The 17,583-nt window shown below is 42.3% G+C and overlaps 1 protein-coding gene across 1 annotated transcript in view; it reads left to right on the forward strand.

Moving 5' to 3' along the window:
* Positions 1–419: 419 nt before the first annotated feature.
* The window catches only part of CCZ1 (CCZ1 homolog, vacuolar protein trafficking and biogenesis associated), a 30,175-nt gene continuing 13,011 nt past the window's right edge, over positions 420–17,583 (forward strand). Inside the window, exons 1-10 of the mRNA XM_032872691.1 lie at positions 420–599; positions 1,576–1,673; positions 1,773–1,866; positions 2,129–2,206; positions 2,581–2,628; positions 3,512–3,595; positions 4,682–4,857; positions 12,946–13,027; positions 14,862–14,923; positions 15,224–15,335. Coding sequence (XP_032728582.1) covers positions 486–599; positions 1,576–1,673; positions 1,773–1,866; positions 2,129–2,206; positions 2,581–2,628; positions 3,512–3,595; positions 4,682–4,857; positions 12,946–13,027; positions 14,862–14,923; positions 15,224–15,335 — 948 coding nt within the window. The 5' untranslated portion in view covers positions 420–485. The remainder of the gene's footprint in view (positions 600–1,575; positions 1,674–1,772; positions 1,867–2,128; positions 2,207–2,580; positions 2,629–3,511; positions 3,596–4,681; positions 4,858–12,945; positions 13,028–14,861; positions 14,924–15,223; positions 15,336–17,583) is intronic.

The following is a 17,583-nucleotide window of genomic DNA, read 5'->3' on the forward strand; positions in this document are numbered from 1 at the left end:
CAAACCCCATCGGCTTCGTTTGATTCAGCAGTCACCTGAGGTGTCTCCAACAGGAATCAAGAAAACCCATACACGCCAAGAGGGACCCTGTACATGATGGAAGGGTGCAAATCGCCCAGCTGACCGCACATCACGCAGAGGCTTCCTTTGCGCCTCCACTCTCCCTTCCAAAAAAAAAAAAAAAGATACAAACCATGTCCGTTCTAATTTTCTTTAAATACGCAGCCCTCGCTGCAGCCAAACAAACAAACGAAAAAGTTTCACTTTCACCTTCACTCTCAAATAAGAAACACCTGCCAGAGAAACAAACAAGAAGGAACCCTCGCAGGTGCTCGCCAGAAGAGGACGCCGGGCGGCGGGTTCTTATTCCGGGCCGGCGGCGAGCACTTCCGGGGCGACCGCGAGCGAGGCGGAAGTGCGGTCTCCTCAGGGCGGCTGTCTCTGGGCGGGCAGAGGGAGGCTCCCGAGGCGGGGGCCGGGCCGGGATGGCGGCAGCGGCAGCCGGCGCTGGGGCCGGGACGGCCCAGGAGAAGCAGTTTCCGCCGGCGCTGCTGAGTTTCTTCATCTACAACCCGCGCTTCGGGCCGCGCGAGGGCGAGGTACGCGGAACGGGGCCGCGCGCCGGTGGCAGCCGGCGGTCGGAGGAGGACCCGAGGGCGGGGGCGGCCGGGCCGACCCGCGGCGGGCCCGGGGAGCCTTGGGGGCGCGCCCGGGGTGGGGTGGAAGGGGACACCGCGCAGCACCTGTCACTTCCTTCCTCGGGCGGCATGGGCGGAGGTTTTGTGTCCGGGGTGCGCCCGGGCCAGGGAATAAGTGGGGGCCAGACAGCGCCGGCAGGGTCTCTCTCGAGTCCTGGATCAAAGCCTGTGTGTTGAACGAGGGCTCAGCAGGCTAATTATCTCTCCGCACGGGTTGAGTCTTTTTGCGCCAATCCTGGGCGACTGAGATTGAGTTTATGTTTTTGTTCCTGGAAGTCCCCGACCAGAAACGTGGATCGAGAGCGGGGGACTGTAACCCTAAAATAACGCAAGCTTGGAGGTCCCTAGGAAAGTTTTTTTCCGAACTGATAAATAAATTCCAGGGATGGGTTTTTGTTTGTTTCATAGGTGGGGACGGTGACTTCCTCAAAGGATGTCCGGTTCTTGTTGGCAGCAAATCACGGTCCTTTTAAAGGCTGTCAGTCCAAATGCGCGTGAACCTGCTGAGTTTTACTCGCCCGGAGGCGTACGTGTACGCACGTGCGCACACGCTTATTTCTTACAAACGCTCATGTTTTGCAAAATTAGCACGAGGAAAGAAACCGTAAAATCGAGTTTTCAGAATAATTATCTTGTGTGCCTCCAGATGACATGTGACTTACGGAATATTACAATTGCCTTCCAGGCTGGTGACCCTTGTTTACATACCGAGGGGAAGATAATTCTTGATTTTCTGAGAAGGGTTTTTGTTTTGGTTTGCCGCTAGCATGTGCAACGTGAGAGGTTGACGTTAAACAGCATTTTCAACAGCCGAGATGGGAAGGGAAAAAAAAATAAAAAGCTTATATTAATGTGATTCTGTGTCTTCATATTTCAGGAGGAAAATAAAATTTTGTTTTACCATCCAAATGAAGTAGAAAAGAATGAGAAAATTAGAAATGTTGGATTATGTGAAGCAATTGTACAGTTTACAAGGTAACGCCTTTAAAGGCGCTTTTGCAGAGCACAGTGAGTCCTTAAAACTCATTCGACTTGGAGAACCATCCCCAACATGTTCTTTTTTAACCTTTTTAGGACATTTAGCCCATCAAAACCTGCGAAGTCTTTACATACACAGAAGAATAGACAGTTCTTCAATGAACCAGAAGAGAATTTCTGGATGGTCATGGTATTTACATACACAGTACATCTTTTTGAACTTGTGTAGTGAAGTTATGGGTGATCTTTACTGTTAGGACTTTAGGGAAGTCCTCTAGTTGTTGCAAAGTAGAATTACAACAAAGGTGGTTGGAATTTTAAAATCTAATTCCTATTTAGTGTATTCTTGGGCTCTTGGTGTTGTGGCATGTTCAGATTTTTTCATTTAAGGGAAAATTAAAAACTTACATAATTGGGTCATTGTGTAATTTCGTTCTATCAAAATTGTGTAGGTTGTTCGGAATCCTATAATTGAAAAGCAAACTAAAGATGGAAAACCAATTGTTGAATACCAAGAGGAGGAGTTGTTGGTAATGTGTCATTTTTCATTTCATATTTCCAGAAAATGTTTTACTGTCTATGTTGAGTGACTTGGCCAAATTTAAGCTATGTCATTTTGCAGAAGATTCTCAGGATATGCATAGTGAAGTTTCATGTCTATTTACACTATTTACACAATTGTATAAAAATGTGTATCTTGTGTCACTAATGCCTTCTAATCATCTGTTGAAAGCTCTCCTAAAACTGGATCATAACTGCGTTTAAATACATTTGATTGTCAACACATAACTGTCATAGGTCTAAGCTTACAAGCATTATATTGTGTTGCCAAGAATTACTGTATATTTGCTATGCCATGGACTTTTTTCCCCTTGAATTGAGATCTGTGTTTTTGTGTTTGCAGGACAAGGTTTATAGTTCAGTGCTACAACAGTGCTACAGCATGTACAAGGTAAGCATGACGTTCTTTCTGAATTGAGTCTAACCAGTTACCCCCTGTTTAAAATCTCAACTCTTGGGGCGCCTGGGTGGCTCAGTGGGTTAAGGCCTCTGCCTTCGGCTCGGGTCATGGTCCCGGAGTCCTGGGATCGAGCCCCACATCGGGCTCTCTGCTCAGCAGGGAGCCTGCTTCCTCTTCTCTGCCTCCCTCTCTGCTTGCTTATGATCTCTGTCTGATTTTAAAAAAATCTAAAATCCTAACTCTTTTGATGACTGTATGGTGACTATGTATCTATTTTAGGGGAGAAAATAATGGGGCCTTTGAAACAGCACTGAGGTTTATGTTATACTTATTCACTGAGTATTGAGTCTTTCTTGATTCCTAGCCTTGTACTAGGAATGTATCCCCATGGGCAAAAAAGAGAGTCCATGTCCTTGAGGAGAAGGCATACTGCAGATATTGTATGATTTAAGAAGTCTGGCGATAATTTTTTATGTAAAGTGAAACTTGGGTGTGAGTTGAGATTTAAAAAAAAATATAATGCAGGGCACCTGGGTGGCTCAGTTCCGTAAATGTCCAACTCTTGATCTCAGCGTCATGAGTTCAAGGCCAGTGCTGGTCTCTAGGCTGATCGATCATCTGGAAGCCTACTTAGAAAAACAATGCCCCAAAGGATTAAGTGATTACACAGAAATATCAGTTAACAAAGTATTGATTTTTGTGTGATTCATTTTATAATTCAGGCTTTCTCATGTAAATATTTTCTACATTTAAAAGGAATAGAGGGGATTAAATAAACTGAATTAGTTAATCTAAAAGGAAAAGAGGAATTTGTTAATGCTGGCAAATTGAAGGGTTTAAGAAATTGACTTTTAAAAATCTTTTACATCATTAGCTTTTTAATGGTACATTTCTGAGAGCCATGGAAGATGGAGGTGTCAAGCTCCTAAAAGAAAGATTAGAGAAATTCTTCCATCGGGTAAGTGTTTTGAATTTTATTTATAATCTCAGTAGTCTTCAAACAGATTTTTTAAAATATACACAGAAGTTTGTTTCTTATTTACAAAAAAATTTAGGACTTGAAAGTGACAAAGAAACTGAGATACACTGTGGCGATACCAGAACAGGGAGAAAATTCTTTCCATTCTTTTATCTTTCTGTAACATTTTGTGTTGGATCAAAGCATCCTGCCATTTTTGTGCACCCCTACATCATCTTGGAAACACCTTTCAGCTTCATCCTCGTTCTACCTGTGTCTGTCTGTGTGGGCTTACTCAAAAGGGAACTTAGCACATGCTGATTGGTTAATTAGCTGAATTTAAACTCTTTACCTAAGTCCTACATTCTTAGGCATTGATGATTATTCATTAAACAGAGTATTGTTTAATCTGTATTGATGCAAGGTAAAATTTTTTGCCTTGATAGATTTTATCACATTAGTGGTTACTAGTGAGATTTTTTCCCAAATGGTAAATGAATGTGCTAATATAGTTGTCACTCTGTTATATTGTAAGTTCAATTTTATATAGCTTATCTCTGGTAGAATTCAGGCTGGCTTTTAGAGAAATAATTCTATTTTTTTCCCTTTATCTGTTTTTGAATTATTTCATTTTTATGAATTACTTTTGTTTCCTGTTTGTTCCCGCACTTTAATGACCATAATTCTTTACTCTCATGCTGTCTCCTAATATCTGTTCTCTTCTTCATTGCTCTCCTACCTGTCAACAACACCTGTCCTTTCCATTTTATTTTAGTAGAAGGTGTCACTTTCTGTCCATGATATCATTGTATAGATCCCTAATGAGATTAATACAATTTGAGGAGCACTCATGTAAGGAATTAAATAACTCCAAGAGATAAGACAATCCTGAATAATTATTAATGACTTGTGTTTGAACCTCAAATTTTGAAATTGGTACCTTTATCACATCAAGTTCGCTGTGGCCCACATGCTTACTGGTCCTATCAGTGTAATCGTACCATAAATTGACTAATGATTCTCAGCTGTCAGACTGCTATGTTCAGTGTACTTTTAGTAAGATTAATGCCTTATTTTTTCCTACAGTACTTGCAAACGTTGCATTTGCAGTCATGTGATCTCCTTGACATTTTTGGTGGAATCAGCTTCTTCCCATTGGATAAAATGACTTATTTGAAAATCCAGTCCTTTATTAATAGGATGGAGGAAAGCCTGAGTATAGTCAAATACACTGCCTTTCTCTATAACGATCAACTAATCTGGTATGTACACCCTAAGGCTTGGCATATTAAAGAAGAAATTCTTTTAGGCTAATAAAAACAGCAAAGACCGGATTGATAGGAGGTTGTCAAACTGGAATAAATAGCAAGAGGGCAGGGTAAGAAGTATCTTTGTAGATAACTATCAAAATAAAGCAGTGATTATTTAAACCAAAAGTAGGGTAAGTGGGTTAAAATAATAAAGCAGGGGAGTTTAAAACTGGTTTCCTGAAAGGTGGAGAAAATGTTCCTGTCGAGTTAAGTTTAGGAATCCTATTTTTATTTCGGTGTTCTTCCAAAAACCTCTTTATAAAGAAACAGTATAGTAAATGTGGAAAGCATACTTATCATACTTTGTTTTAAAATTGGGTCTTTAAAAATATCCAGAGAAGTTAAATGTGCTATAAAACCAGGAACTTACCCACTGGCTATCAAAGGTACATCCCATAGTAAGAACAAAAACATAATTTCTCTGAAAGTGTTGATACTCAAGAAGAAAAGATAGACTAAAAATCCTCTCAGGTACCTAAGGTAACTCTGGAAAGCCATATGAACGTGCAGGTGCCCGTGACCGTATGGAGGCTGTGGCTCTGAAGGAAGCCTGGCTCCGGCTGATGATCTGAGATGGACTGCTGGGGTTCAGGAGCTCGTCCAGGGGCTCACCCGTCTTCGGTTTCCACGTTTATGTGGACTGTATCCCACTATCTGCCCTTCAGGTTGTGGCCCTGTTTGAGCCTGAAAACTTGAGTTCAGCTAACAGAAAGGGCAGTCATTGTTTCTGGAGACCCGTTCTGTCCCTGCTGAGATCTTGGAGCATCATTTTAGGAAGAAAAGGAGGCTAATCAAAAGAAATTTGAATCTGTTCATTAAACACACTGATGAGTTTTCATGTAGAACTTGTTTTCTCCTGTAAAAACAACATGAAGTTCAGATAGAAAGGCGTCTCCTTTTTTAACACATTGTTTAGCAGGACACTTAACTGCTGTATTAGCTGGCCCTCTTCTGGTTGCTTTTTATGATATTCACACCGTGGTAGTAAAATGAAATTCTTAAGGCTGCCTTGAGAGGTTGAAGGGGAGTTACTGGGGGTTGGAGGGTGTCACATCTGAGGAGGGAGCGGCCCTCTAGAGACAGAAATTCCAGGGAGGTGCTGAGAAGGCTGTACCCAGCAAGGAGACAGAGGGATGGACTAGAATTCCGTAGCAGCCCATGGCCTCGGCGCCCGTCCGAGGAAAGTAGCTCAGATTCCAATTTGCCTGACACAGCATAACCCCTGATGTAGGTGTGAACTCTGGGGGTGAGAAGGGATACAGGCCTAGAGCAAAAGAGTCCCCTTCAAAGTCCGCAGCTCCACTGACAGGCCATGAAGCCAGCATGACCAGCAGGGTTGAGGTCTGGAAGTCTCAGCTCACAGTGCTGCCTATTGCCCAACTCCTGGGGATCCTCTGGGCACCTTTGTCTTTGTGAAGGACATTCCCTGGAGTTACGCAGTGCCCAGCTCTGGTGGCTGCACAGGACTGCTCAGGGGTCCTACCCCAGTATGCCTATGGGGCAAGATTGGCCCCAGGCCGTCATCCTAAGAAGGAGCTTCAAGAAAAATAACACATTGTGGGAGGCAACTGTTACAAAGCTGATGTGTTTAAATACCAGTGAAGTATTTTATATCTCACGAACAGAGTATGTATTTGTTCTCATTGCTTACTATTATGTATGTGTGTATGCCCGTGTATTTAGTTTTGAATGCTCTGTTTCGTCAAGTGGAGCCCAATGTTGTTGTTTTCCCCCCACTCATTTTCATTTTTTTCATCATCAGTGCATTCTTGAGTTCCATCCCCTATTTCCCCCATCTCCCCACCCATCTCCCCTCTAGTAACCATCTGTTTGTTTTCTATAAAAAGTCTGTTTCTTGGTTTGTCTCTCTTTTTTTTTCTTTTGCTCATTTGTTGCTTAAATTCCACATATGAGTGAAGTCATATGGTATTTGTCTTTCTCTGACTAACTGATTTCACCTAGCATTATAGTCTCTAGCTCCATCCCTATTGTTGCAAATGATAAGATTTCATTCTTTTTTATGGCTGAATAATATTCCATTGTATGTATATACCACATCTTCTTTATCCATTTATTGATTTACGGACACTTGGGCTGCTTCCATAGTTTGGCTATTGTAAATAATGCTGCCATAAACATGGGGAGTCTGGGCGCATGTGTCCCTTTGAATTAGCGTTTTTGTCTGTTTTAGGTAAGTACTCAAGAGTGCAGTTGCTGTATCGTAGGGTAGTTCTATATTCAATTTTTTGAGGAAGCGCCATACCGCTTTCCACAGTGGCTGTGTCACCACCAGCTTGCGTTCCCACCAACAGTGAAAGAGGGTTCCTTTTTCTCCACTTACTTACCAACACCTGTTGTTTCTTGTGTTGTTGATTTTCGCCATTCTGAGAGGTATGAGGTGGTACCTCATTGTAATTTCGATTTGTATTTCCATGATGATAAGTGATGTTGGGCATTTTTTCATGTGTGTGTGTTGGCCATCTGGATTTCTTCTTTGGAGAAATGTTCATGTTTTCTGCCCATTTTTTAAATTGGATTATTTTTTTGGGGGGTATCGAGTTGTATCAGTCCTTCATATAGTTCAGATATTATATAGTTCAGATATTAACCCTTTATTGGATTTGCGGGTACCTTCTCCCATTCTGTAGGTTGCCTCTTAGTTTTGTTGATTGTTTCCTTCACTCTGCAGAAACTTCTTATTTTGGTGTAGTCCCAAGTAGTTATTTTTTATTTTATTTCCCTTGTCTCGGGAGACATCTTGAAAACTGTTGCTACAGCCAGTATCAAAGACATTACTGCCTGTGCTCCCTTCAAGGATTTTTATGGTTTCAGGTTTCACATTTAGGTCTTTAATCCATTTGGAGCTTTTCTTGTGTGTACGGTGTAAGAAAGTAGTGCAGTTGCGTTCTTTTGCATACTGCTGCCCCACAGCATTTGTTAAAGAGACTCTTTTTTCCCCATTGGATATCCATTTCTCCTTTGTTGATGGTTAATTGACCATATAATAATGGGTTTATTTCTGGATTTTATGTTCTGTTCCACTCTCCTGTTTTTATACCAGTACCATACTGTTTTAATCATTACTACGTTATAATATAACTTGAAATCTAGAGTTGTGATGCCTCCAGTTTTGTTTTTTTCAAGACTGCTCTGGCTATTTGAGGTCTTCTATGGTTCCATACAGATTCTAGGACCGTTTGCTCCATTTCTGTGAAAAATGCTGTCAGTGTTCTGATAGGGATCGTGTTAAACGTGTAGATTGCTTTGGGTCATAGAGACACATTAACAATATTTGTTCTTCCAGTCCATGAGTGTGGAATGTCTCTTTGTGTTGTCTTGAATTTCTTTCATCAGTGGTTTATAGTTTTCAGAGTACAGCTCTTTCACCTCCTCGATTAAGTTTATTTATAGATATTTTATTTTCAGCGCAGTTGTAAATAGGATTCTTTTCTTAATTTCACTTTCTTTTTCTTTCTTTTTTTTTTTAAAGATTTATTTATTTATTTATTTGACAGAGATCACAAGTAGGCAGAGAGGCAGGCAGGGGGGGAGGTGGGGGAAGCAGGCTCCCCACTGAGCAGAGAGCCCTATGCGGGGCTCTATCCTAGGACCTTTAGATCATGACCTGAGCTGAAGGCAGAAGCTTTAACCCACTGAGCCACCCAGGGGCCCCTTAATTTCACTTTCTGCTGCTTCATTATTAGTGTATGGGAATGGAAAAGATTTCTGTGCATTGAGTTTTGTGAATTTACTGAATTCATTTATCAGTTCTAATAGGTTTTTTTGTTTTTTTTTTTTTTTTGGTGGTCTCTAGGGTTTTCCATATATAGTGTCATGTCATCTGCAAATAATGAGAGTTTTACTTCTCCCTTACCAATCTGGATGCCTTTTTATTTCTTTGTTGTCTGTTTACTGTGGCCAGGACTTCAGTACTATGTTGAATAAAAGTGGTGAGAGTGGACATGCTTTGTCTTATTCCTGACCTTAGGGGAAAGCTCGCAGTTTTTCCTCATTGGATATGATGTTGGCTGTGGGTTTTTCATATATGACCTTTATTATGTTGCGATATGTTCCCTCTAGACCTACTAAGATGATCATATGGTTTTTATCCTATTTCTTACTGATGTGATGTATCACTGATTGTTTTGCAAATATTGTACCACCCCTGCATTTTGAGAATAAATCCCACTTGATCATGGTGAATGATTTCTTTTAATGTATTGTTGCATTGGTTTGCTACTTATTATATTGTTTTGAAATTATCTGAGGGTAGAAACATCTGTCTGTCCCAGGACATGGCCAGAACCTGGTACACTGTAGATGCTTGGTAAATGGTTGTGAGCTCAAAGTGGATGGTTAGTAGAAAAATCTTCTAGTTCTGTTTGCATTTAATGGATAGATTTGGTTTTGCAGTGGCCGTGATAGGATTAGACATAACTTCTGTTTGGTAGGAGGATGTCAGGCAACTTTCTTGTTCAGAGCTCTTGGCCTATTTTTTGGAGAATTTTCTTTTTAGTGAATTGATTTACTTTCCAGGAGTTAATACTTTTATGAATAAGTGCTTTAGATATTTCTTAAGTTAATCAAAGTTGACCATATCCTTGGATCTTGACTAGATTATTTTATATTTAATACAGGACAGTAACACCTGTGTTGTAAACAAAACTGATCCTGATTTGAAAGATTCTGCATTGCATTCAAATGCATCAGTTGAGATTAAAGCTGAGAAAAAGATTTTGTTTTGTTTTTTTTTCCCAAGAAAAAACTGTATAAATAAGAAAAAATTATTTTAAAAAATAAGCTTAAATAAGAAAAAAATTATTCATATTGAACAACCATATTTGAGAGGCTTTGAGAGAACACCTGTACTTCTGAGCACGGGTAGGCTATTGTCTGTCTGATGTGAACCCTTGATGGAGTCCTGAACCATTTCCTTTCAGTGCAAGAATTTTCTGCTTGTGTATTTATCTGTTTGTTTATTTGCACTAAGGAAGGAAGCTTTTAATTTTTTTAATGTTTTTCATAAGAACTTTCCCCCAATAGTAGCATCTTCCATAATTATAATGCATCATTAGCTCATTTATTTTTTGTAGGGGAGCTGAAGTAGGGTCGGGGCTGGCAGCCCCTGGAGAGAGGGCTGCTGTAGTCCGAGCTCATGGAGATCCTACAACTAGGGCAGGCCTCTCTGGAGGCAAAGTGGGAATTGCCTACTTGGGGTTTTGTGCTCTGAACACCTGGCTGCAACTTAGTATTTTTCTTTTTACGTTTTCTATCCAGATGACCAATACAAAGTATTTAACATCTGGCATTAAATCTGAAGCGAAATCATAAAACACAGCGCCAGTCCCAGTACACGTGGTGAGCCATTCAGCAGTGTAGTTTGCCATCTCCTCCTATAGGGTTTTTTCTACTTCATGTCCTATGGTCTAGAACAGCGGCGTTCAGTAAAAAATAGTGCAGGGGCTCCTGGGTGACTCAGTCAGTTAAACATGTGGCTCTTGAACTCAGGGTTGTGGGATCAAGCCCCACATTGGGCTCCACGCACAGAAGGGCGTATGCATGGGATTCTCTCTCTCCCTCTGCCCATCTCTCTGTTCACTGGCTTGCTCTCTCTCAAATAAAGTCTTTTTTTAAAAAAGACTATTCATTTACCTGAGAGAGACTGTGCTTGAGAGAAAGAGAGCACAAGCAGAGGGAGGGGCAGAGGGAGAGGGAAAAGCAGAGTCCCTGCTGAGCTGGGAGCCCTATGTGGGGGCTCAATCCCAGGAACCTGAGATCGTGACCTGAGCCGAAGGCAAATGCTTAACCAACTGAGCCACCATGTGCCCCTAAATAAATAAGGCTTTAAAAAAAAGAATACAATACAAGCCACATACATAATTTTAAGTTTCCTAGCAGCTATGTTCAAATGAAAAGAAACTAGTGAAATTAACATTTTGGCACCATATATCTAAAATTATTTATTTCAACATGTAAAAGCTTAAATTATTCATGAGCTATTATAAATTTATTATTTCAACATATTAGCAACGTAAATATTTTTTATTAAAAGATTTTATTTATTTGACACATCACAAAAGCAGAGAAGGAGGCAGAGAGAGAGGGGGAAGCAGGCTCCCTGCTGAGCAGAAAGCTTGATGCTGGGGCTCAATCCCAGGACCCTGAGATCATGACCTGAGCTGAAGGCAGAGGCTTTAACCCACTGAGCTACCCAGGCGCCCCAACAACATAAATTATTAATGAGCTATTCTTTTCATGCTAAATTTTAACAATCCAGTGTGTGTTTTACATTCATTTCAACAAGCCACATCTCAGGTGTTCGGTGCCCAGATGCTCAGTAGGTGCTCTTTTTTTTTTTTTTTTTTACATTCATTTTTTTTTTACATTTTTTACATTTTTTTACATTTTTACATTTTTTACATTTTTTACATTCATGTATGTACATACATACATTTACATTCATTACATTCATGTACATTACATTTACATTTTTTTTTTACATTCATTTCAACAAGCCACATCTCAGGTGTTCAGTGCCCAGATGCCCAGTAGGTGCTCTTTTTTTTTTTTTTTTTTTTTTTAAGATTTTATTTATTTATTTTTTTGAGAGAGGGAAGGCGAGCAAGAGAGAACGAGAGAGAGAGAGAGAGAGCGAGCATCAGCGGAGGGAGAGGAAGAAGCAGGCTCTCTGCTGAGCAGGGAGTCTGACGCAGGGCCCGATCCCAGGACCCTGGAATCCTGACCCGAGCCGAAGGCAGACACTTAACCGACTGAGCCACCTGGGCGCCCCCCAGTAGCTGCTCTTACCGGAGCCGCAGCTCTAGAAGACGTTGCCCAGCCCACAGTCGTTTATGTACTGCCTTCTACTACCTATCATCGACAGCCCTCTCCACTGGTACTTCGTACTCAGGTCTTAAAAGGAAAATAACATCCAGAACCTGTTTTGTTTTCCTCTTTCTGTCTTCTTCCGTCAGTTATTTCTGTAAAAGAAAACAAAACAGGTGACTTTTCATGCATTTGATGGGGAGATTTCATCTGCCCAGTTGGCTGCGTGGTACTTTGAGAGTTAAGAGTTGCCACAGGACATACTAAACGATCCTGCCAGCCCTGGTGGTTTCCGTTGAGGACGAGACCTTATGAAAATTGACCTGGAAGGGGGAGAGGCGGGAGAGGAAGAGGAGGAGGTGAGGCAACACTGGAAGAACCTCAGGAAGGGAGCAGCACGTGCTTGCCAGGGGAAGCCGAATTTTTCTAACAGATGGTTTCACTGGGAAAAGAAGAGACAGCCTCCGGAATATGGTGTAGAGGCTTGATTTATAATAAAGTTGGATTTCATCATAGGATTTTTTTTTTTTTTGGTTGCATTGAATAGAAAAAGAACCAGACACAGACCCATGGTCTGTTTATCTCCCTTCCTAGAAAACTGATCTCAAATAGGGTCTGCTGCCTGCTAGTGTCTCAGCCCTATTTCCACGTGCTACTCACCCCTGCCTCGTTTCAGATTAGACTTGAAAGGTAGACCTGAGTGTGTTTCATTCTCTCCCTCCCCTCTCCCTACATGGAAGTCATAGATTTAAAATCCACATCCGTTTCTGAGACCAAGCAGGAGCGTAGGCCCCATCGGCAGCATGCCAGTGTTCCCCGGGAGGCTGCGTGGAAGCATGTGGCATGTCTGTAGAGCCCGGAAAGCGAAGTAGAATCTGCTACCTGGAGTGGAGCATGGTGGCTGTTAATGCTCCCTGAAGAATTCCACCTCAGGTTCAAGCAGGGAATCGAGTCAGATCAAATCAGACCAGTGACTGTTTGTTTACAATGGCGTATAGAATACAAGATGACACAGACGTAGCCTTTGCCGGCTCAGGATAAAGTGCTAGCGGCAGACCAGTTTAATTCATTCCCTTCTGGAACTTCCCAGTCCAGGAAAGGGCTTCTGGGTACAATGTAAACAAGCAAACAAGAGGAGTGTTACTATGACCCGAGCCACAGGAAGACAGAAGACCAGTTCCAGGCTTTTAACACCATGCATTTCTGATGTTTCAGGAGTGGGTTAGAACAAGACGACATGAGAATTTTATACAAATACCTCACCACGTCTCTGTTTCCAAGGCATATCGAGCCTGAGGTACGGCCGGGCACTGGGCTCCCTCCCTCCCCGCCAACCCCTGCCTCTGTGTGTATGTTTGTTGTATGTATTATGTATGTATGCACACCCAGGCTGGAGGGCTGGGGGCTTGGGGGCGGAGGGTGGAGTAACGCGGTGGTCGGTGGGGCAGCTCTGATCTATATGTTAGATTGCTAGTGTGACATGTATGGTTGTGTACCCCTTAGCACAGAAAACCACATATGTCAGCTCTTCTTCCTTTCGTTACATTCCAATACAATAGCAAGGGTCTGTTTTTAAGAGGAGCAATTCATTGAGTAGTGGAGAAACAGGTTTTAGGCAGGGTTCTGGGAACTTGAAAACACCTGGGGTCTTTGACAGAAGAAAGGTGAATCCTATGGGCTTGTCCCCTACAAGTATGAGATGTCATTCAGTGGATGGTCCCTTGCCTGCTTGCCTTTTCCACTGGGTTACTTACTTTCCCAGTTTTCTGCAGAGACCTGTACGTAATACTGCAGCCTTCTCCCCAAAGTGTCCTTCTGCCACTCTCACTAGGTTGGAGATAAAAAGTATCCATAGCCCACGAATCATTTTGGCCCAGATGCATACATGCACTGGCTTGTTCTCTTCCCTCCCTCTGTTTAAGGTTGTGACATGAAACAAGAAAAAAACCTCTTTGATAAGAAATTGAAAGCCAGGTTTTAAGAAGGACCTGGTCCTGCACATAGGTCCTTTGTAGGCAGTCTGAGTACAGTGGCTCATGTTTCTTAAGTACGTACTGTGACCCAGCACTGTCCTGAGTGCCCCGCAAACATGCATTATCTCCTGGCATCCTGACAACCGTCCCGAGTAGAATAACTTCTCCCCACCTTACAGACAGGACACTCAGGCTAGAGGGGCTTAAATGGCACACCCGGGGTCACCTAGCCGGGAAGCGGCAGGGCCAGGACTTGATCTCGGGATCTGCCTGAGACTAAAGCACCTCCTTACATCCACGCCCTCAGGAGGCTTTTCCGTGTGTGACAGTGCGGCTGCCCCAACAGAAAACTCTGGCCCTTTATTTGCCCAAAGAGCCGGGCTTAGAAAGTAGGAAACCACAGGATTCAACACGGCAGTGTGAGTGTGGACGCATGAGGCCTTCTTTTTCAGTACAGACTGCTTCTGTGAGAGTCAGATACCTATTTTTACTATTGGATTTAGATCGTTTTTCAATCTTTTTTTCTGTGGTTATATGCTAAAATTTTATATAGACTAAAAGAACGTCAGAATTTTTTTTAGAAGAGTGAGAGGTTTCAGCTAACATGACATTGGATTTGGATTTTCCCCCCCTTTCCTGTGCCTATTGAGATAGTACATCTTCAGCAAGAGTGTTAGGCGTGTGCTACAAATACCAATCCGGGAGGAGGCGTGATGTCCTGGCTGAAAGCTTTGATGTCAGACAGTCATGGGGTTGACGCCTGGCCCTGCTGATTAGGAGCTATATATGCGGGGGAACTTCTACTAACTTGAGTTTCCACAACGAGAAAATAGGAAGAGTGTGCTGCCTCTAGGGTCCTATGAGGTGATCATTGCCTAGCATACATTAACGCCTTGGGAAATTTCGGTTATTGCTGAAAAAGGAACTAAATCATTAGATGGAGTTCAGGGTACAATGAAGTTTTGATCGTTCTGGTTCCTATCAATGCATTCTTTATGTAACTCTTGTAATCCCCTTCCCTTTTATTGGTGGGGAGGAATGTGCGTAAATGAGACCGGAAAATGGCATGGAGCCCACTAGTAGGTATAAATGTGGTTTTCAAAGCTTCAAAACGAGAAAATCTAATGAATCATTTCTCAACCTTGACTTTGTTTACAGTTGGCGGGAAGGGATTCTCCAATAAGGGCGGAGATGCCAGGAAATCTTCAACATTATGGAAGGTAAAACTTCTGGTCTTTGATCTACAGTATTGGATTTTATTGTCTTTTTTTGGTAAAGGTAAAATCATCAATTCTGAAATTACCTTTGTGCTATTTACTGGCAGTTGTTTACTGCAGTGGAAATGCTGTTGTTTCCAGTGAATTAAAACTTTATCACACTCTGATTTGGTGTTTTCCAAGTAGTGTCTGGCTTCCCAAAAAGAAAATGAATCTATATTAAGTGGGACTATATCCTGTTTTATGTATTCCTGTTTATCACTTACCTGATTGAGTTGAGTCATTTCTGTGCTTGCTTTTCAGATTTCTTACGGGACCCTTGAACCTTAATGATCCAGAAGCAAAATGCAGATTCCCCAAAATTTTTGTAAACACAGATGACACTTACGAAGCACTGCATTTAATTGTCTATAAGGTAACAACTGTTTTTCCCTCCAGCATTACAGATTAACGCGAAAGTAAATCTTTCTTGCGTGTATACACGAGTGTGTGTGCCTACACGCCCCTGAAATATTTCTCACAATAGATGTTGAAAGTTCTCATTGTTGGAAAACTCAGAATGGGTGGCCCTCTGGAACAGTAGGTTTATTTTCAGCTCCTTTTCAGTGCTTTTCTTATTAGTGAAAGAATCTCTGTCTGACACTGTCTGAAGCTGTGACTCAGAAGCATTTGGAAGTCCTGTGTGCTCACACACAGAGGCCAGCAAAGGTGGTGTTGCTTTGTCGTTAGATGCCTTCCGGTGTGGGACTGGCCACACTCCAGTAAATTCTGCTTTCGTGGATTGGAAAGCACAGACTTGGGGGTTCTGTTACGATAGTCCAGTTATAGCTCGGATACATTAGCTTTTTTTTTTTTAAGATTTTATTTATTTGTTTGACAGACAGACCACAAGTAGGCAGAGAGGCAGGTAGAGAGAGAAAGAGGAGGAAGCAGGCTCCCCGCTGAGCAGAGCCCGATGCGGATCATGAACTCTGGGATCATGACCTGAGCCGAAGGCAGAGTCTTTAACCCACTGAGCCACCCAGGCGCCGCCGTTAGCTTGGTTTTTGTAAAGGTGATTTTGGTTCAAGAAGGAAGGCTAAGCAAGTGTGTTTATCTTGTTCCCCACCTGAGAGTACAATATGTTTGAGTTTGTAAAGACCTAGAAATGGTGGCGTGTGAGCACCAGGCAGAGGTGAACCTCAGTGTGAGGGATTCGTCTCCCTGGACGGCAGGAAGGGGGTGTAGGTGGGGTGCTGATGGATGAAGTCTGGCCAAGGAGGAGTGGGGGGTGTGCACTAAGGCAAGAGCCTGCCTGCCCCCACAGAAGCCCAGAGAAGCCCCCACTTAGAGATAGCACCTAAGGAGTCTGGAGTGGGAGGCGAGCTTGGAAGGAAAGGGAGTGAGTGTTGTATATAAACCAGCCAGACACCCCTTTTCCCATCCTCACATACTCACAGGCAACCGAGCACCTATTCCTGGGTGAAAGTCAAGGCTCTTTATTTTGCCCCCGGGATTATGACCTGAGCCAAAGGCAGACCCTTCCAGGCATCCCTCAAGGGTCATTTTAAAGGAAAACAATCTGGGGAGCCAGATCGCGGCCAGCATGGGTGTGCGCAGCTGAGAGTAAGTGCCGATTGCGGGAGTCCGGTGACTGCTGCCCTCGTTCTGCCCTGGAGCAGGGCCTCCCTCCCTGGTCAGCCACGCATTCTGTTGTCCTTTAGTGTGCATGGAAAAACAAAACTAGATCTTGAGAGAAAAATTTCTCTGCCAACAGAGAGAACGTCTAAAAATTAGCATCCGCAGAGATTAGAGTGGTGTATCTATAAAACCAGAACAGGACAACCTGAGAGTCAGGGCTAGAATAAACTTAGGGTAATTGAAAACATAATTTTATTTATTGGGGCAAGTTATACATAGCGTAAAATTTGCCATTTTAACCATTTTTAAGTGTATGGTTCAGTACATAACCAGTATTGGACAAACTTACCACTGTCTGTTTCCAGAACTCGTCTTCACCCAAAATTCTGTACCCATTAAAAATAACGCTTTGGTCCCTGTCCCCTGAAAATACTCTTGTTGACACGAGAACTTCATTAGAAGGGTTAAAGATAAGTTGCCCTGCTTTGAATGTAAGATAACATGACAAGACATAAAAATATGGAGAAAATCATTGAACACTACATCAAAAACCAGTGATGTACTGTATGTGGGCTAATTGAATTTAAATTTAAAAAATAATAATTCCTTTAAAAAGCAAAAATTTTTAAAATAAATAAAATACAAAGAAAAGATGGGAGAGAGGGATCTCCACATCTGATTCACAGAAAGTTGAAGGTGAGGAAATTGAGTGTATTATGAGGACATATCTAGATGAAGAGGAACACATCTCCCAGATTGAAAAGGCCCACTGAATGTCTCACACAGTGAATCAAAAAGACCCACTCCAATCCAAAAAGTGGGCAGTTTCAGAAATATAAAGAGAAGATCCGAGAAGCTTCCAGAAGGAAAATCAGGTCATCTGTAAAGAAAATCAGTATGAGCAGCCTTTTCTTGACGGACAGCAGATACTAGGTGACAAGGGAAGGAGGACTTTGAAAGTTCCAAGAGAGAGGGATTTTCAGTGTAGAATTCTTTGCCGAGCCCAACTGTCCCATCGCAGGTGAGATCGAAGAGAGGTGTGT

This window comes from Lontra canadensis, unplaced genomic scaffold, assembly GCF_010015895.1.
Source record: "Lontra canadensis isolate GAN:19392208 unplaced genomic scaffold, GSC_riverotter_1.0 scaffold45, whole genome shotgun sequence".
Lineage (NCBI taxonomy): Eukaryota > Metazoa > Chordata > Mammalia > Carnivora > Mustelidae > Lontra > Lontra canadensis.